The sequence below is a fragment of the Sarcophilus harrisii genome, chromosome 6 (genome assembly GCF_902635505.1).
Source record: "Sarcophilus harrisii chromosome 6, mSarHar1.11, whole genome shotgun sequence".
NCBI lineage: Eukaryota > Metazoa > Chordata > Mammalia > Dasyuromorphia > Dasyuridae > Sarcophilus > Sarcophilus harrisii.
Window position 1 is genome coordinate 6,879,767 of NC_045431.1, and position 14,399 is coordinate 6,894,165.

Genomic DNA, 14,399 nt, shown 5'->3' on the forward strand with positions numbered 1-14,399 from the left:
CTTTAATGTGTGTGTGTGTATATATATATGTTATGTATATATATATATATATATATATATATATATATATATATCTTAGAAAAAAGTTTCCATGCTGTGTTGACTCATTTTTCTCATCTTAAGTTCATGTTCTTTCCCTTAAGTCAGAGGTTCTAACCTGGAGTCCATGACCTTTTTTGTTTTATAAACTATTTGATTGTATTCAATACATTGTGACAAGCACTGTGAGGGATAATAAATATATATAAACGCTGCTGTTCGATAGAAGAGACCACATGAGTACAAAGCTAAACCACCTACAAAGCAAAATGTAGTTAAGTGCCATATAAGTCATATGGCCCATTGTTTCCCCAACTGAGTTCTACAGAACTTGATATTCTATACCAAGTAGACAGGGATTTCCTAAGGAAGGACGTTTGGTTGGTAGAGCCATTTTCTTTATGAAAATACTAAGCACTAAATGGCATACATTCAAAAAATACGAATTCCTTGCATCATTTCTTCAAATTTGAAAAGAGGCTGAATTTCCTGCACTTTGCTCTAGAATTGTCTATCCCTTAATTTTTTTATTGAGGGCATTTCTTATCTTCAGACCCCTAGTGGTGGATTTATGTTTTATATGACCCTTTCGAGCCCCTAAATAGCCAAATTTTGGGAATGCTCATGTAGACAAATGAGGCAGGAGTGTGGAGAGGGCAAAGTCTGTCTCTAATGGAGGAGATCGTGGAAGGCTTCATTGAAGAAATATCCATGGCTTTGGGTACTGGAGGAAGAGTAACTTCTTACCTCGGCTGTTCTTAGTTATCTGCTGCCTCCCCTCACCTCACTTGGACTGCGAGGACCTGAGCTGGACTTGGGGCTCACCCCATTAACTGGGGACGGGACTTTCAGCCAGTCACAGTTCTTCTGATCTTCTGTTTAATCATCTGGGGATATGTGGGGAAGTAGGATGGGGGATATTTCTTGTTAAAGGAAGTGAAATAAACACAATTTCCGGGACATTAAACAATTAATGGACTGATCCATTTGGAACTGAGAGTTCATATAGTAAATTAGTTTAGATGGAACTAGAAAGACTCGAATTTAAATATTCCTTCCATTAAAATAAATTTAGTGATAGTCCTACTGAAGTATCCCTCCCAGCACAGGAGGTTATGAAGTGTCCCTCCCAGCACAGGAGGTTATATGGTCAATCTCAATATCCTAAAGTGGTCAGGGGTTTTTTGAGAGGTCCTTAAGTGTTTTGAGACAATTTATAGGTGGAGGTCTCGTGTTCTTTCAGACTTTTACTTTCTAAAATGTCGCTAAGACTTAGGAACTTTGATCAATACAATGAGCCACAATTCCAAAGGACTTGTGAATATGAAATATTCCTCTAACTATCCTCCAAATAAAGAACTGATAAACTAAGAGTACAGATTTAAGCATTTTTGTTCCTTTGTTTCCTGCCTTTTTATTGGAATACAGATAATGTGGAAATAGATTTTGCATGACTCTGTGTGTGTGTGTGTGTGTGTGTGCAATAGGCATCATATAGTTTATCCTCTCAGTGGGGGGAAGAGAGAAGAGAGACTGGAACTAAAAATCAAAATAAAAGCTGAATAAATTAATACAACATCTTTCACATCTATTCTGTGGTCATTAGCATTCTGGGAGCAAGCCTCTTCAAGTTGGCAGAACAAAAGCGGCCCTTGAAACCCAGAAGAAAAGGAAGGAAAAAGGTTCCGGCACAGAACCTGTCAGATGGAGACATCAAGCTCTTGGTGAACATCCTCAGGGCCTATGATATCCCAGTGCGAAAACCCAGCAGCAGGTAAGACCAGTGGCCACCTGGCCCAAGGGGTACTTGTGGGGTAGCCCGAGATGGGGACACTCCTCTGGTCCGTTCTGAATTTGAAAAGAGCCTCCCTGCTATGGCATCCTGCACCTGGAGCGTCCAGTCTCCACCTGAGTGCCCGTGAGGAGCAAACTTACCGGGGAAGTCCGGTCTGCTTCCAAAAGGCCCCACGGTTACTCTTTGTCCCAGGAAAGGGTTGTTTCTGCTTCTGCTCGGTGGCTACTCATTTCTCCCACCCATTTCTGCCTCCTGGGACAAACAGAAGCAGCCTTAAAACCACTAACCCTGGCCATTAGTGTTCTGTACCTTCCCCCTCACGGACAGTTTTATTAAAGACTTACTGCATTTCTTTAAAATACTCACTTATTCTCTGGGCATTTATTCTATTCTGTGGACTTATTCTCCTGATGTGCTCAAGCAAAAGTTGCTCTGCAAACACTGATGACTCATCACTTATGGTTCTTGAAAAGCATTTTGAAGTTTAGGAGCCCCTCTTAAAGGTTTATTCAGACCTGAGAGAGAATTCATGTCTCCATTCTGTGGAGGTGTAAACTGAGGCTGGGGTGGGGGGGTGGTAAGTGACCTGCACGACAAGAACCTCAGTGAGCCAGGATAAGAGTCCAGGTTCCCTGCCTCTTTATTATCCCATGGAGCTGCAGTAAAAAAAGGCCTCCCTGCTCTGTCTGACACTCCCCTGGGTCTGTGAAAGTGATTCAGGGGCTTCCCTCAGCTGGCTGAAAGGAATCAGGGGGGCCCTCTGGGGTCTGGGGCCTCCACGCCCTGCGGCTCCACTGGTCCTTCCTACCTCGGCCGTTCTCTGCTGCCTCCCCCCGCCTCACTTGGACTGCGAGGACCTGAGCTGGACTTGGGGCTCACCCCCAAGGGTGGGGATGGGACTTTCAGCCAGTCGCGGTTCCTCTGAGCTTCTGTTTAATCATCTGGGGAAAACTGGGAGCTGGCAATAGCTGTGCTCCAACCTCACTCGGCAGCTGATCCAGGTCCAACCGAACCCAAATGGTTCCTGCTTGACGTCTTTCCTAGTGTCCGGTGCTCACAAAGCCAAATGCTCCTGGAAACAGCAGATATGTCATCTGTAAATGCTCACAATATCCCCAGAATTAATATTGTGTATGACACAAACTTCTCACTGACACAATCCCCTCTCCCTAAAAGGATCATGGCCGAATGGTAGAATTAAAAGGTGTTTCTCAGAAAATAGGGACACGTCCATTCTACTTGTAAAACTGTCTCTGGACAATTTTTCTGGAGCCGATCCACTTTACCTCAAAAAAATAAATGCAGGCATATCTAGAAATATTGTTACAGAGTTAACAGAGCATCGCAATAAAGCAAATATTACAATAAAGTAAGTCACATGAATTTTTGGTTTCCCAGTGCATATAAAAGTTGCTTCCACTATACTGTAGTCTGTTAAGTGTGCAATAGCATTAAGTCAAAAAAAGTACATAGCTTGATCAAAAATACTTTATTGTAAAAAAAAAAAAATGTGAGCTTTTGGTGGGTCCTAATCTTTTTGCCGATGGAGGGCCTGGCCTCTATGTTGATGGCTGCTGACTCATCGGGTGGTGGCTGCTGAAGGCTGGGGGGGCAGTTATGGCAATTTCTTAAAATGAGACGACGATGAAATTTGCCCCATAGTTGACTCTTTCCTTCACTTAGAGGTCATTATAGGGTTATTAACTGGCCTGATTCCAATACTGTTGCCAGAGGGAATAGGGAGGCCTGAGAAGACAGAGAAATAGAGAAATGGCTGGTAGATGGAACTTTCCGAATACAAAACTTGTATTAAGTTCTCTATCTTATATGAGCATCTATATATATGAGGCCCCCCAAAAATTATAATAGTAACATCAAAGGTCACTAATCACCATAATGCATATAGTGATAATGAAAATGTTTTGAAATATTGTGAGATTTTTTAAAATAACTTGCGACTTTTCTCTCCTAGCAAACTCCAGCAGACATCCCGCTCTTTGAGACCTTTCAGCGAAACATTTGTGACTTCCCCATCGATGCAAAGTCCAGCCCATACTGTGGACACTGTGCTTAGTCAGGTAACAGCACCCAAATTCTGAAGTTCCTTTTTTCACATTTTATTCCAGAATTAAATCTGAGAGGCAGACTCTCCATATTGTCTTTTGCCCCATGCTTTTGCCTGAGGCAAAACCTTTGATTTGGTCCTTAGGAATTTGTTTTGTTTTGTTTTTTTCTAATTCACTCTCATTTTTAAGGTTTTAGTTCGACCTTTTGTGGAAGTTTCTTTTCAAAGAACTGTTTGCCACACTACTACAGCTGAAGGTCCAAATCCTAGCTGGAATGAGGAACTTGAACTTCCATTTAGGTAAGGGCAAATCATATTTTTTCTTTCTCCATAGATGCATAAAAAATCTTGAGGGCCTTTTATGGAAGAGGAAACTGTGATCTAGAAAGATCAAACAGATTGCTCAAGGGTCAGGCAAAAGCAAAAATAAGAAACAAATCTCTTCATTGTCAATCCACCACAGAGCTTCAGTCAATGTCCATGTGCAGAATGTCTGAATCTATAGCTACAAAGCAGGGTTTCCTTTCAGGTTGAAGTCCCAAACTGGATTATTCTCTTGTCCCTCCAGCCTCGTCCCTTCCCCTATTTCCACCATTTCCCATGCCTATGAGAGTTCTACCATCCTCCCAGGCACCAAGGTTAATAACCCTGGCGTTATTTTTGACTCCTCCTCGCTCTCCCTGATTCCATCTGTCCCATCAGTTGCCGGATCTCCTACCCCCATGGTATCTCACCGTCACCCCAGTGACTAGTTCAGGCCTTCAGTAACTCTCACCTGAGCTGTTGCAATAGCTTCCTGACTGATCTCCCTGCCTCAACTGCCAAAGTCATTCTCCTACAGTGCTGGACGGACCCCATCACTCCCCTAGTCAACAATGACCCCTTCTGCCTTTAGGGTCAAAGGCAAGTTCCTCCATTTAGTCTTTAAGGTTCTTTGCAACCTGGCCTCAGCCTACCTTTCCATCCTTACTACACGGTGCTCCTCTCCCCAACTCCCCGCTCCAACCACACTGTCCACTTTCCTGTTCTTCCCAGACGATATTCTTCCCTCCCCTTCATGCCTTTGTACGGCCATACCTGTGCCTGGAATGAAGTCACTCCCCCCTGTCTCATAGGAACACAATTCCTGGAAAATTTGCCCAACTGATACCTACTGAGTCTACCTTGCTGCTACTGCCCTTCCCTCCTCCCCAAAATTACCTTCTATTATCTGATGAGATAATGGTTATAAAGCACTTACCATAATGCCCAGCACTGTATCAATGTTAGATATTATTATTTATTTTTATATACTTATTCACAAACTCATTGGCTCTTCCAGTTAAAAATGGAAGCCACTGAAGGGCAGAGACTGCTTCATATTTGTTTTTGCATCCCCCACCCATAGCACATCCTGGGTGCTTAATGAGGAATGGTGGATTAGCTGATTTTCCTGCACCTAGAATGAGACATAAAAATAGTCCAAGGAATCACTGATAGTTACTACCCTGGACTACGACTTGCACTGTGCTGAAATGGGAAGCTAAAGATTTACACATCAAAGAGCACAGCAGAAAGGGACAATCTATATCAGCTCAGAGAGGAAAGTGGCCAGTAAGAGTTGATAGCGCTTATCTCCAGCTAGAATTTTCCAAAGGAAGCAGAAATGAGTCGGGCAGCCCCAGGGCTACAGGTGATATCTCAGACTAAGTGAATAGCAGTCATAAAGTTGTCACAGATTCTCTTACCACTAACAGTTCAATCATCTGGGATAATATTTGGTGTCTAAATTCTGCATACTCTAGGTGGGGATGTGATGGATGTGTTAAGGAAGTGCTAGTCATAAAGCCAAATCAGAAAAACCCTCTCACCCCACACGAAAAACGTCTGACTTCAGGACCTGGTTTCCCCACACTAGTTGCATGACTATGAGCAGGTGACAGACTCTCAAAGCTCAGATTCTGAAGCGGATGGAATCGTATTTTGCCCCACCTGTTTCATAGAGTGTATAATTTCTAGAGGGTGGGAAGGTGATCAGGGGAAGGACCTGGTCAGTTTGAGGAGTTTCCCCCAACAACTGGACAAGTTTACTTCCCCATGCTGAAGGCAGACAGGGCCAATGGTGCCCAAAGAGGTCAGGCTTTTGATTGGGATCCAGGAACTTGGGCCACCCCCAAGCTGACTGAAACTCAAGAAGAGGGAATTTTTCAGAAGTGAGCTGATAAACCCACCCGAACTCTTCCCTTTCCCCCCTTTCAGTCTCTTTATTTGGGCCTTTCTTCCTCAAGGGACTCCCCTGATCAACACCTCCACCCCCACATACCTTCACCCTCATTTCCTCATTTTCCTAATAACCTGATTGTATTTTGCTTTGCCAGAGCCCCTAACAGTGATTACAGCACAGCCAGTATGCAATCAGTGAAGGACGATATATTCATCAACATTTTTGATGAGGTACTCTACGATATCTTGGAGGTAAGTTCACGTCCTGGGGAAGATACCCACCCAATTTCTGCTGCCTTGCAGCCGTGGTAGGGATACCGCTTCCCCGATCCCAAATGGGTGATTCTGTCAAAGAGATAAGTGGGGTCCACGGGCTCACAGAACCTTTGCTGATTTGAGGGTCAGAGAGAAAAGAGCTGCCAAGTTTCCAGTCGCTTCCCTTCCAGGAGACATGGCTGTCAAGGAATTCCTTTTCTAGCCAGGTCCAAGACCAAACCAAGGAAGCACTGTTAAAAGCAAGAACTGCCACAGCAGCCAAGAGAATTCTAAAGTTGGGGCTTCAAGCACTTTGATAAGGAGTAAGCAATAAGACACTGAGGCAGACAACTGTGATCTGGATTTGCCACAGAATTGTGTGTGTGTGTGTGTGTGTGTGTGTGTGTGTGTGTTTAATGCCAAGTCATGTTAGGGATGCCCTTTAGTTGTTTCTTAATTCCTCTAAACTATAATATCTCAACCTGCAGCAACCTCACTTTCTCCATGAGTCAGTGCAAAATCATGTTCATTTTCCAAGTTCTTGTTGGAAAGTGCTCAACCCAGTCTTTGTAGGACTAATCTCTACATAGGGGCTTGTCAGCGATTTACCCAGGATTTGGCAAAAACACAAACAAACCCTCCAAATATTTATTCTAAAAGAATGGGCTATCTAGATAATTTTTTGTGTTCCTGCAATAATAATTTGATCCTTCAGTACGAAAGGCCATTATGATCAAATGACATGTTTGCAGGACTGACAGTTAAGACCTAAACCCTTTTAATTTCCATCATTGTTTAAAAATCTTTTAAAAATGTCTAAGCCCTTGTAATAGGATCTAAAGCTTATGACTGAATCTCTCTTTGATGATAAAAGATCACTGGAGGTTTCAAAGCTGGAGAACAACCACTAAATTCTGTCAATCCTGCTTACAGAATATCTCCTGCACCCACCCCTCCCTCAGTGTTCCCACCCAACTTCACTGCCATCCAGCTGAATGGAACCATTGCAATAATTACATAAATACAGCTTTAGAACTGGACGGGAGTGAAGAGATCATGTGGTGGAAACTCAAATAGAAACGGATCCATTAAACTCTGCCTGAGGATCTCAGGGCCACACATCCCATACTGACACTATTTATGTCCTATGAGATTTTTTTTTTTTTTTTTTGTCATTTTGTTAAATGTTTCCCAAATGCATTTTAATCTGCTTTGGACTGCAGAGGACAGTTTTTGTATCTCTGATCAAGCTCACGTTTAAGCATTTTCAGTCACGTCTTACTCTTTGTGACCCCATTTGGGGTTTTCTTGGCAAAAATCCTGGCGTGGTTGGCCATTTCCTTCTCCTGCTCCCTTTACAGATGAGAAAACTGGAACAGATACAGTTAAATGATTTGTCCAGAGCCAGTTAATAAGTGTCTGAAGCTGGCTTTGAACTCATGTCCTCGGGAGCCCAGGGCCAGCCCTCTGCACTGGGATTCAAATTCAGCTTTCTTTCCACAAGAGCATATTGATTTCTCACAAGCCTTCCCACATCCACGCTCTGCCTCCTCTAAGAAATGGGCTTTTGTCCCAGTCAGGAATTTTAAGGATCTTAGTTTAGAGGGACTTGACATTTGAAGCTGCCTGAGTCCCATGAGGACGAAACCTGCTTTGTCTTATTCCTTTTATCCTCCCTCCCCCCTCCCCCCCCAAGCACCTAGTACAGCACAGAAGCCATCCCAATCTTGTCAATAATTGAATCTATCACATAGTATGCATTTACTGTTACCAATTCTTATACCTCCTCTAGGATGATCGTGAAAGAGGAAGCGGCATCCATACCCGTATCGAGAGGCACTGGCTGGGATCTGTTCGAATTCCATTTAGTACTTTATATTTCCAGGGCAGGGTAAGCATGTGAAATTTTGTGCTGAAATATTCTCCCTGAAAAATTTCAACAAATGTGGCAACCGAGTCTTTTCTATTTGTGTAATATGGAATGTATGTGGGCAGTTTTTGAATTCATTTAGAACTAATCTATTAATGTTTAAAAGTTTAAAACTAACTAACTTTTAAAACAGAGCATTCTAGAGTGAATTGTTCTAGGTACTAAGATAACATGTGAGTAAATACTCTATAAATCCCAAATTATAAGGCACATAGAAGGTAATATGACTATAGTCGTCACTCAGTGCTCGTTTTTATGACATGTATGACTCATAAAACCCACATTTTCTTTCTGTCCTCAAGTGCTTAGCATGGTGCTTTGCACACAGTAGGTGCTTTAAAAATATATTCATTGACTAACTCATATTTTAGTCCTTGGTTACTGAAACAAGATCTCCCTTTCTCTTCCCTCTTTTTTCTTCCCAATATTTTTTTTCTCTTACACTTAAATACTAGCAGAGGATAAGAAAGTGCACTGGATTAAAAACAGGCCAGAAAAGTAAAAGTGAATGAATGTACAAGTTCTTTGAAGAAATAACATTTCACAGAAAATAATCACACTTCTTCAACAACAATGCTTAACTAAAAAGTATAATATTCAACAGCATTTACTGAATTCCTACTATAAGCAGAATACTGCTAAATCCTGGGGAAGATGAGATACTACACTGTGGCCAAAGAGATTATTGTCTCAAAGAGAGAGAAGATAAACTTGTGTGTAGAGAGGTATAAAAACAAAAGGGAAGGTCAATTGAGGATCAGAGAAGGAGGTAGCATTTGAGTTTTGCTTTAAAGGCTATACAGGGATTTTACAGGTATAAAGGGGGAAAGTAGGAAAGAAGAAAATATATTTGGGAGCAATGACAAAATCAATTTCCGTCAATATTCACAATCAAGGAAGTAGGAGCAGGGGACTGATAGAGACATCCAAGAAATACACATTCAGCAGAGTTGGAGATTTACTTAAGAGGATTTGTCGTGCTAAATCTTTGGTAGATTTAGTATTTCTCTCCTAAAATAGCTTTAATCCATTTAGTGCCCTGATATCCTGAGACTCCATCCAGGCCTGAGTTTGAGGGCTCCAGCTAATCTCTACCAGCCACCAAAGAAGTTGCCTGTTTAACCCAATTAAGGGACTTGTCTTGTAGCAACATTACTAAAAGGAGCTAGACAGAGAGCAACTTTATGGTGTTGGTCTGGTACGTGATAGAGGAAATTCAGGCAGAGGCCTGGGCTAGAAATGACCTTCAAGAGTCCTTCCCTAAGAAAAAGTTAACAGTGTGAACTGGGACAATTCAGTCCCCTTTGATACTATTTTATTATCTGTAAAGTCAAAATCCGATTGCATGCAATGGCTAGATGAGCACTTACCCATCTCAGTCAGGGCACTCATCCTCATTAGGCAGAACTGACAGTGAATGGCTTATCCAGGGGAGCACTAAACTTGCCAAGAGTAATTTCTTCACTTGGGTTCTTGTTGCATGGATATGGAAGTCATTTCTAAAATTAGGCATCGATAGGTATTGCGGCCAATCATACTTATCAATAAACGAAGACATTTAATATTTATTATATTCTCAAAGGACAGTCCCGTGGTAACCAAAAACCAATGGGCCAAAAACCAATGAGTAGCATTTCCAAAAACCTTATATAGAGTCTTCAGTTATATCAGAACAAAAGATATAGTTGGAATTTTACAAAGGGCAAAGGGAAGATAAAGAATCACACACCAAAGAATCAAGAAGGTCTACATCAGGTGAAATAATAATTGAATCAGCAAATAATAAAGGTTTTTAACTGACATTTGCAAACAGAGCAGGAACTAACCTGAGAGCATCAAGTCTGGTGTTAGATATCTTAGGGAAAATGGCAGCTGTACTAAAATTCTCTTATGACACTTTCCTTTTACAAATGAAAAATTGTGGGTTTTGCTCCAGGTTTTGTAGCAAAATACTTTCATAACCTAGGAAAAATATATCTTCAAGCAAGAAGAGCTCAATTCAACCTAAAGGGCAATTGTACTTTGTGTGTGTGTATGTGTGTGTGTATGCCTTTCAAATATATATATATATATGCCTTTCAAATATGGAAGCCAATGAATAAGGATCAATCTTTAAATTGAGTACATTTCTCTCTTGAATTTCAGCTCCCAGAACATACACACTTGCTGCCAAGCACTAGTTGAATACTATTCATAGAAGCCACGATCAGAGAAATCCCTAGCCAAATCCACAGGCTCATAATTCTAGAGTTAGAAAGGGACCATGGAGCTATATTTTCCAATGTATCATTCCCTTCTCTTTCCTTCTAAAGAGACATTACTTAAAAAAGAAGGAAAAAAACAGTTCAGTAAAACTAACCAATATCCTAAAAAAGATTTGACATTAAAAATGCAGTGCTGCATACCCAGTCTCTCACTTCTATAAGGAATGGAGGAAAGATTGATTTTTTTTCTGGACCAATTCTTTTACTTTATAGATCAGAAAACTGAGGACTAAGGAGACTTCAGTGACTTACACAAGTTCACATAGGAAGAAATATCAGTGGAGGAATCAGAACTAAGATCTGATTTCCAGAGCCAAGAAGGAAAAGAGATACCATTTAATGCAGTTTACAAACCAGACAAAGAAGGAAAAATAGCTTGTCCTTTTGTCACCCTGGTGAAATACTATATTGAACCTTTTTTGTGCCTCAAGAAACAGATTTTATGAGATATCTTGTGTTTGTTGATTGTTCCTTTTATCCTTTTCATGAGGAGATTTATTGAATTTTATTTTTCTCACAGATTGATGGTACCTTTAAAATAGATATCCCTCCGGTTCTCCTGGGCTACAGTAAAGAGAAAAACCTAATTAGTGAAAGAGACTTTGATTCTGTCAGAAGTCTGAGTGATGGCACCTACATCACTCTCTTTATGACTATTGAACCTCACCTTGTGCCTGGGGAGTCAGTTCGAGAAAAGGTAAGTGCTTTCCAACGGTGAACCAATCAGTGATTTAGGTCAATCATTTAAAAATCCTATCCCCTCTGCAAACCGAATACGTTATTTTATGCACAGGAGGCTCTCTGTCAGAAATGTTTATTTGTGCATATTTTTCTGACTTAATACTTTTAGTGTTGAACTGAGTTGCAGAAATAGATCAAAAGGGAATCAGTCTGTGATATGCATTTCTTTCTCCAGACCCATATGTTTGGTTTTATTATCATAAGAGAGCTGAAGTCACCCCCAGTACCTTTAGGCAGGGACAGCCAGATAAAAATGTAGATTTAGGTTTTCTTACCTTTTTTTTTTTTTACTAGTTTGTTCATTTTTAGAGAACTCAAAAAAAAAAAAAAAAGGTTATTTCATTGACTTTATTGGTGGCTATTCCTGACTTCAACAATCTCCACTGTGAAGAATCTCTTCCCTCGTGTTTCAGTTTAAAACTTATTTCCTTTTGTCTTGTTTTCAGTGAAGGTGGAAAATCACTTTATCATTGCCTTTTTCTCAATATAGCTATTTTCATATCCACTTTTTGTATTTTACTGGAGTCAGATGGAAATGCAATATAATTCTTTTCTTAGTCTGAATTCATAAAACAACACATATTTTCAATTTTATCCCTATTTACCAAATTTTCAGATATATAGTAGATGATTTTCATGAAGAAAAGTGTTGTTCACTAGGAAGCATTTTGAGTCATATTTATTTCAAAATATTTTTAAGAGAAAATGTGTATATGTAGGGAAACCCTGAGGATACGAGTGTGAACAAACAAACAAAAGCTTATACAGGGGAAAAAAACAACACATGGTAGGAAATTGGAAAGCTTGGAGGGGTTGGGGAAGAGTGCAGGAGATTGGAACAAGGCTATGGTCAGGAGATAGAAAAGTCAATAAGGCCCGGAGCTGGAAGTAAAGGGATGTTTTGTTTGTGTGAATGTGTGGTGTCTTCACGTGGGTTTGTCAAGCATGAGAGAATGGCTGAAAGAATTAATACATTTTAAGATTCCTTCCATCCTCAGTGGCCCACGTGCAGACATTTCATCATTTTTCCTTCATTTTAATTGTGTTCTTGTGTCCTTTTAGGTCTCTCTCTCACAATTTTATGCAGTCTTTCCTCCTTTTGTAAAAATGTTGTTTGTTTTTTTTCCAATCTGCTCCTTTTTCGGTGTCTCACTGCCCCAGTGTGGTCACAGCAAGCATGCTCCTTCTGCATATGGACTTAAATCACCCACTAAAACCTCCCAAAGATGCTCTTCTGCCTTTTGGTGAGAGCCACATCAAATATTGCTACCATTTTACTATAAAAGGTGGAAAGATCAGGTCTTGTTTGTTTTTAAATGGCCTATTCAAGAAAGAGGAGCTCTGGCCATAAACCAGCCAATGAAACAGGGTATAGGGCAGGATTTGGATGTATTTTTCCATGTGGAGAACTCTCAGGAATGATGAATGGAGTATTAGTTTTCATATTTACTCTAGGAACCAAACAGACTTTTCTGGGCTATTTCCAAGTATTTCTTAATGGGAATTTTTTTTATACAAAAATAAGTGTATAAGCTGAATGTCTCTCTTCATTGTAGCAGCTCTTTCATTGTCTTATTTTGGTAAGCGAAGCTGAATATTTCCATTTTTCTAACTTACTCTTTCTGTTGCTACGCTCTTTTGCCTATTTTCTTTTCTTCTCTTCCTCGCTTCTGATAGATGACTGACATGCTAAAGAAGGTAATAAACATTTCATTTTATAATAAGCCAGTTCATATTTATTTACAGTCTAGAATTAGCAGCTTTCTCTTTTTCTCTACCTTTGAAAGCTTTTAAGTCCTAGTACATGTCCTTAGCTTCTTCTAAATATACTTCATAGAATCATAAAGTCTCAAAAACTGGGAAAGGATCTCAAAGACAATCAGGTCTAACCCCCACCAGGCAGAGAATCCCCTCCACACACAAGGGTTCACCTCCTACCCTCCACTGGGAGACCCCCAATGAGAGGGAGCCCACCACCTCCCTAGGCAGACCATTCCGCTGGGCGATACTCTGAGAAGTCGCAAGGAGTGTTGGGTTGTTTTTTTGATACAAACCTAAATGTGTCTCCTGTGCAACTATCCCCCTCATCGCACCTGGTTTTTTCCTCTCATAGCCAAAGGAACAATTCGGTTCATTAACAGACTAACTGTCCTCTACATGACATTTCTTTCAAGATGACTGTTGTTTTCCCGGGGCTTCTCTTCTCCAGGCTCCACATCCCCACTAACTGATTCTGACACAACACGGGCTCAAAGCCATCCCTCCATCCGGCCATTCTCCCTAATTTAATGTCTGTAAAGGACAGTGCTCAGAACAGAGGGTGATATTCAGGATGGAGATTCTAGACAGGGCAAAGTGGAATTATCATCTCCCTGGTTCTCTTTTCACACAGCCCAAGGTCACTCAGGCTCTTCTATTGCTTCACAGTTAGAATTTAAACCCTAAGCTTCCATATCTATTCAAATAAACCATGGAGACACACTGAGCCCATCATGTCCCTGTGAAGGTGACTTGTGAGCCCTGATGGCACAGCAACCAAATTTACCCATGATTTTGTCCCCCCGCGTTTAGGAACAGGCTCCAGAGCTGGCGGGGGGAGTTCATCGGTTCCCGGAGTTGGGAAGGCTCGCTCACTAGCTGGGGGGACTTGGGCAATCACTCCACCCGTAAAAGCCTAGGCTCCCTCCTCTGTGTGATGAGCTGTAGAAAGAAATAGCCAAACCCTCCAGTATCTGCTCCAAACCCACAAGGGCACAGAATCACACAACTGAAAACTGACTGAACAACATCAAAAAATGGAAGATTTAGGGAGCCAGAGATGGTCCACTGGTTATTCAGAGAGTGAGCCACAGCTTAAAAATATGGCCAGGGAGCCCAGAATTGGTGGCTGGGGGCCAGCCCTCGAGGGGGAGGCCAGCCCTCCGGGGATGTTCCTGACGGACAGCCCGCAACCCACATCCTCACACCTGGGACAACAAGAAGGCTCCAGGTGTGGGGGAGCTGCAAGGGCCACGTGCTCTCCCTCTGAGCCCCAGAGCCAGCTTGGAATTTCCCTGCCTCTCCTCAGCTCTTTCTGGGGTTTTCTTGGAGGAGTACAGGACTGGTTTG

The 14,399-nt window shown here is 41.4% G+C and overlaps 1 protein-coding gene across 4 annotated transcripts in view; it reads left to right on the forward strand.

The window, feature by feature from the left end:
* The window catches only part of CC2D2A (coiled-coil and C2 domain containing 2A), a 124,806-nt gene that overhangs the window by 91,148 nt on the left and 19,259 nt on the right, over positions 1–14,399 (forward strand). For 3 of the 4 annotated variants that reach the window (XM_031941381.1, XM_031941383.1, XM_031941384.1), the window contains 7 exons: positions 1,646–1,813; positions 3,807–3,912; positions 4,090–4,199; positions 6,257–6,353; positions 8,149–8,247; positions 11,071–11,247; positions 12,969–12,989. In XM_031941381.1, coding sequence (XP_031797241.1) covers positions 1,646–1,813; positions 3,807–3,912; positions 4,090–4,199; positions 6,257–6,353; positions 8,149–8,247; positions 11,071–11,247; positions 12,969–12,989 — 778 coding nt within the window. The remainder of the gene's footprint in view (positions 1–1,645; positions 1,814–3,806; positions 3,913–4,089; positions 4,200–6,256; positions 6,354–8,148; positions 8,248–11,070; positions 11,248–12,968; positions 12,990–14,399) is intronic. The other variant, XM_031941382.1, reaches the window with a different exon arrangement.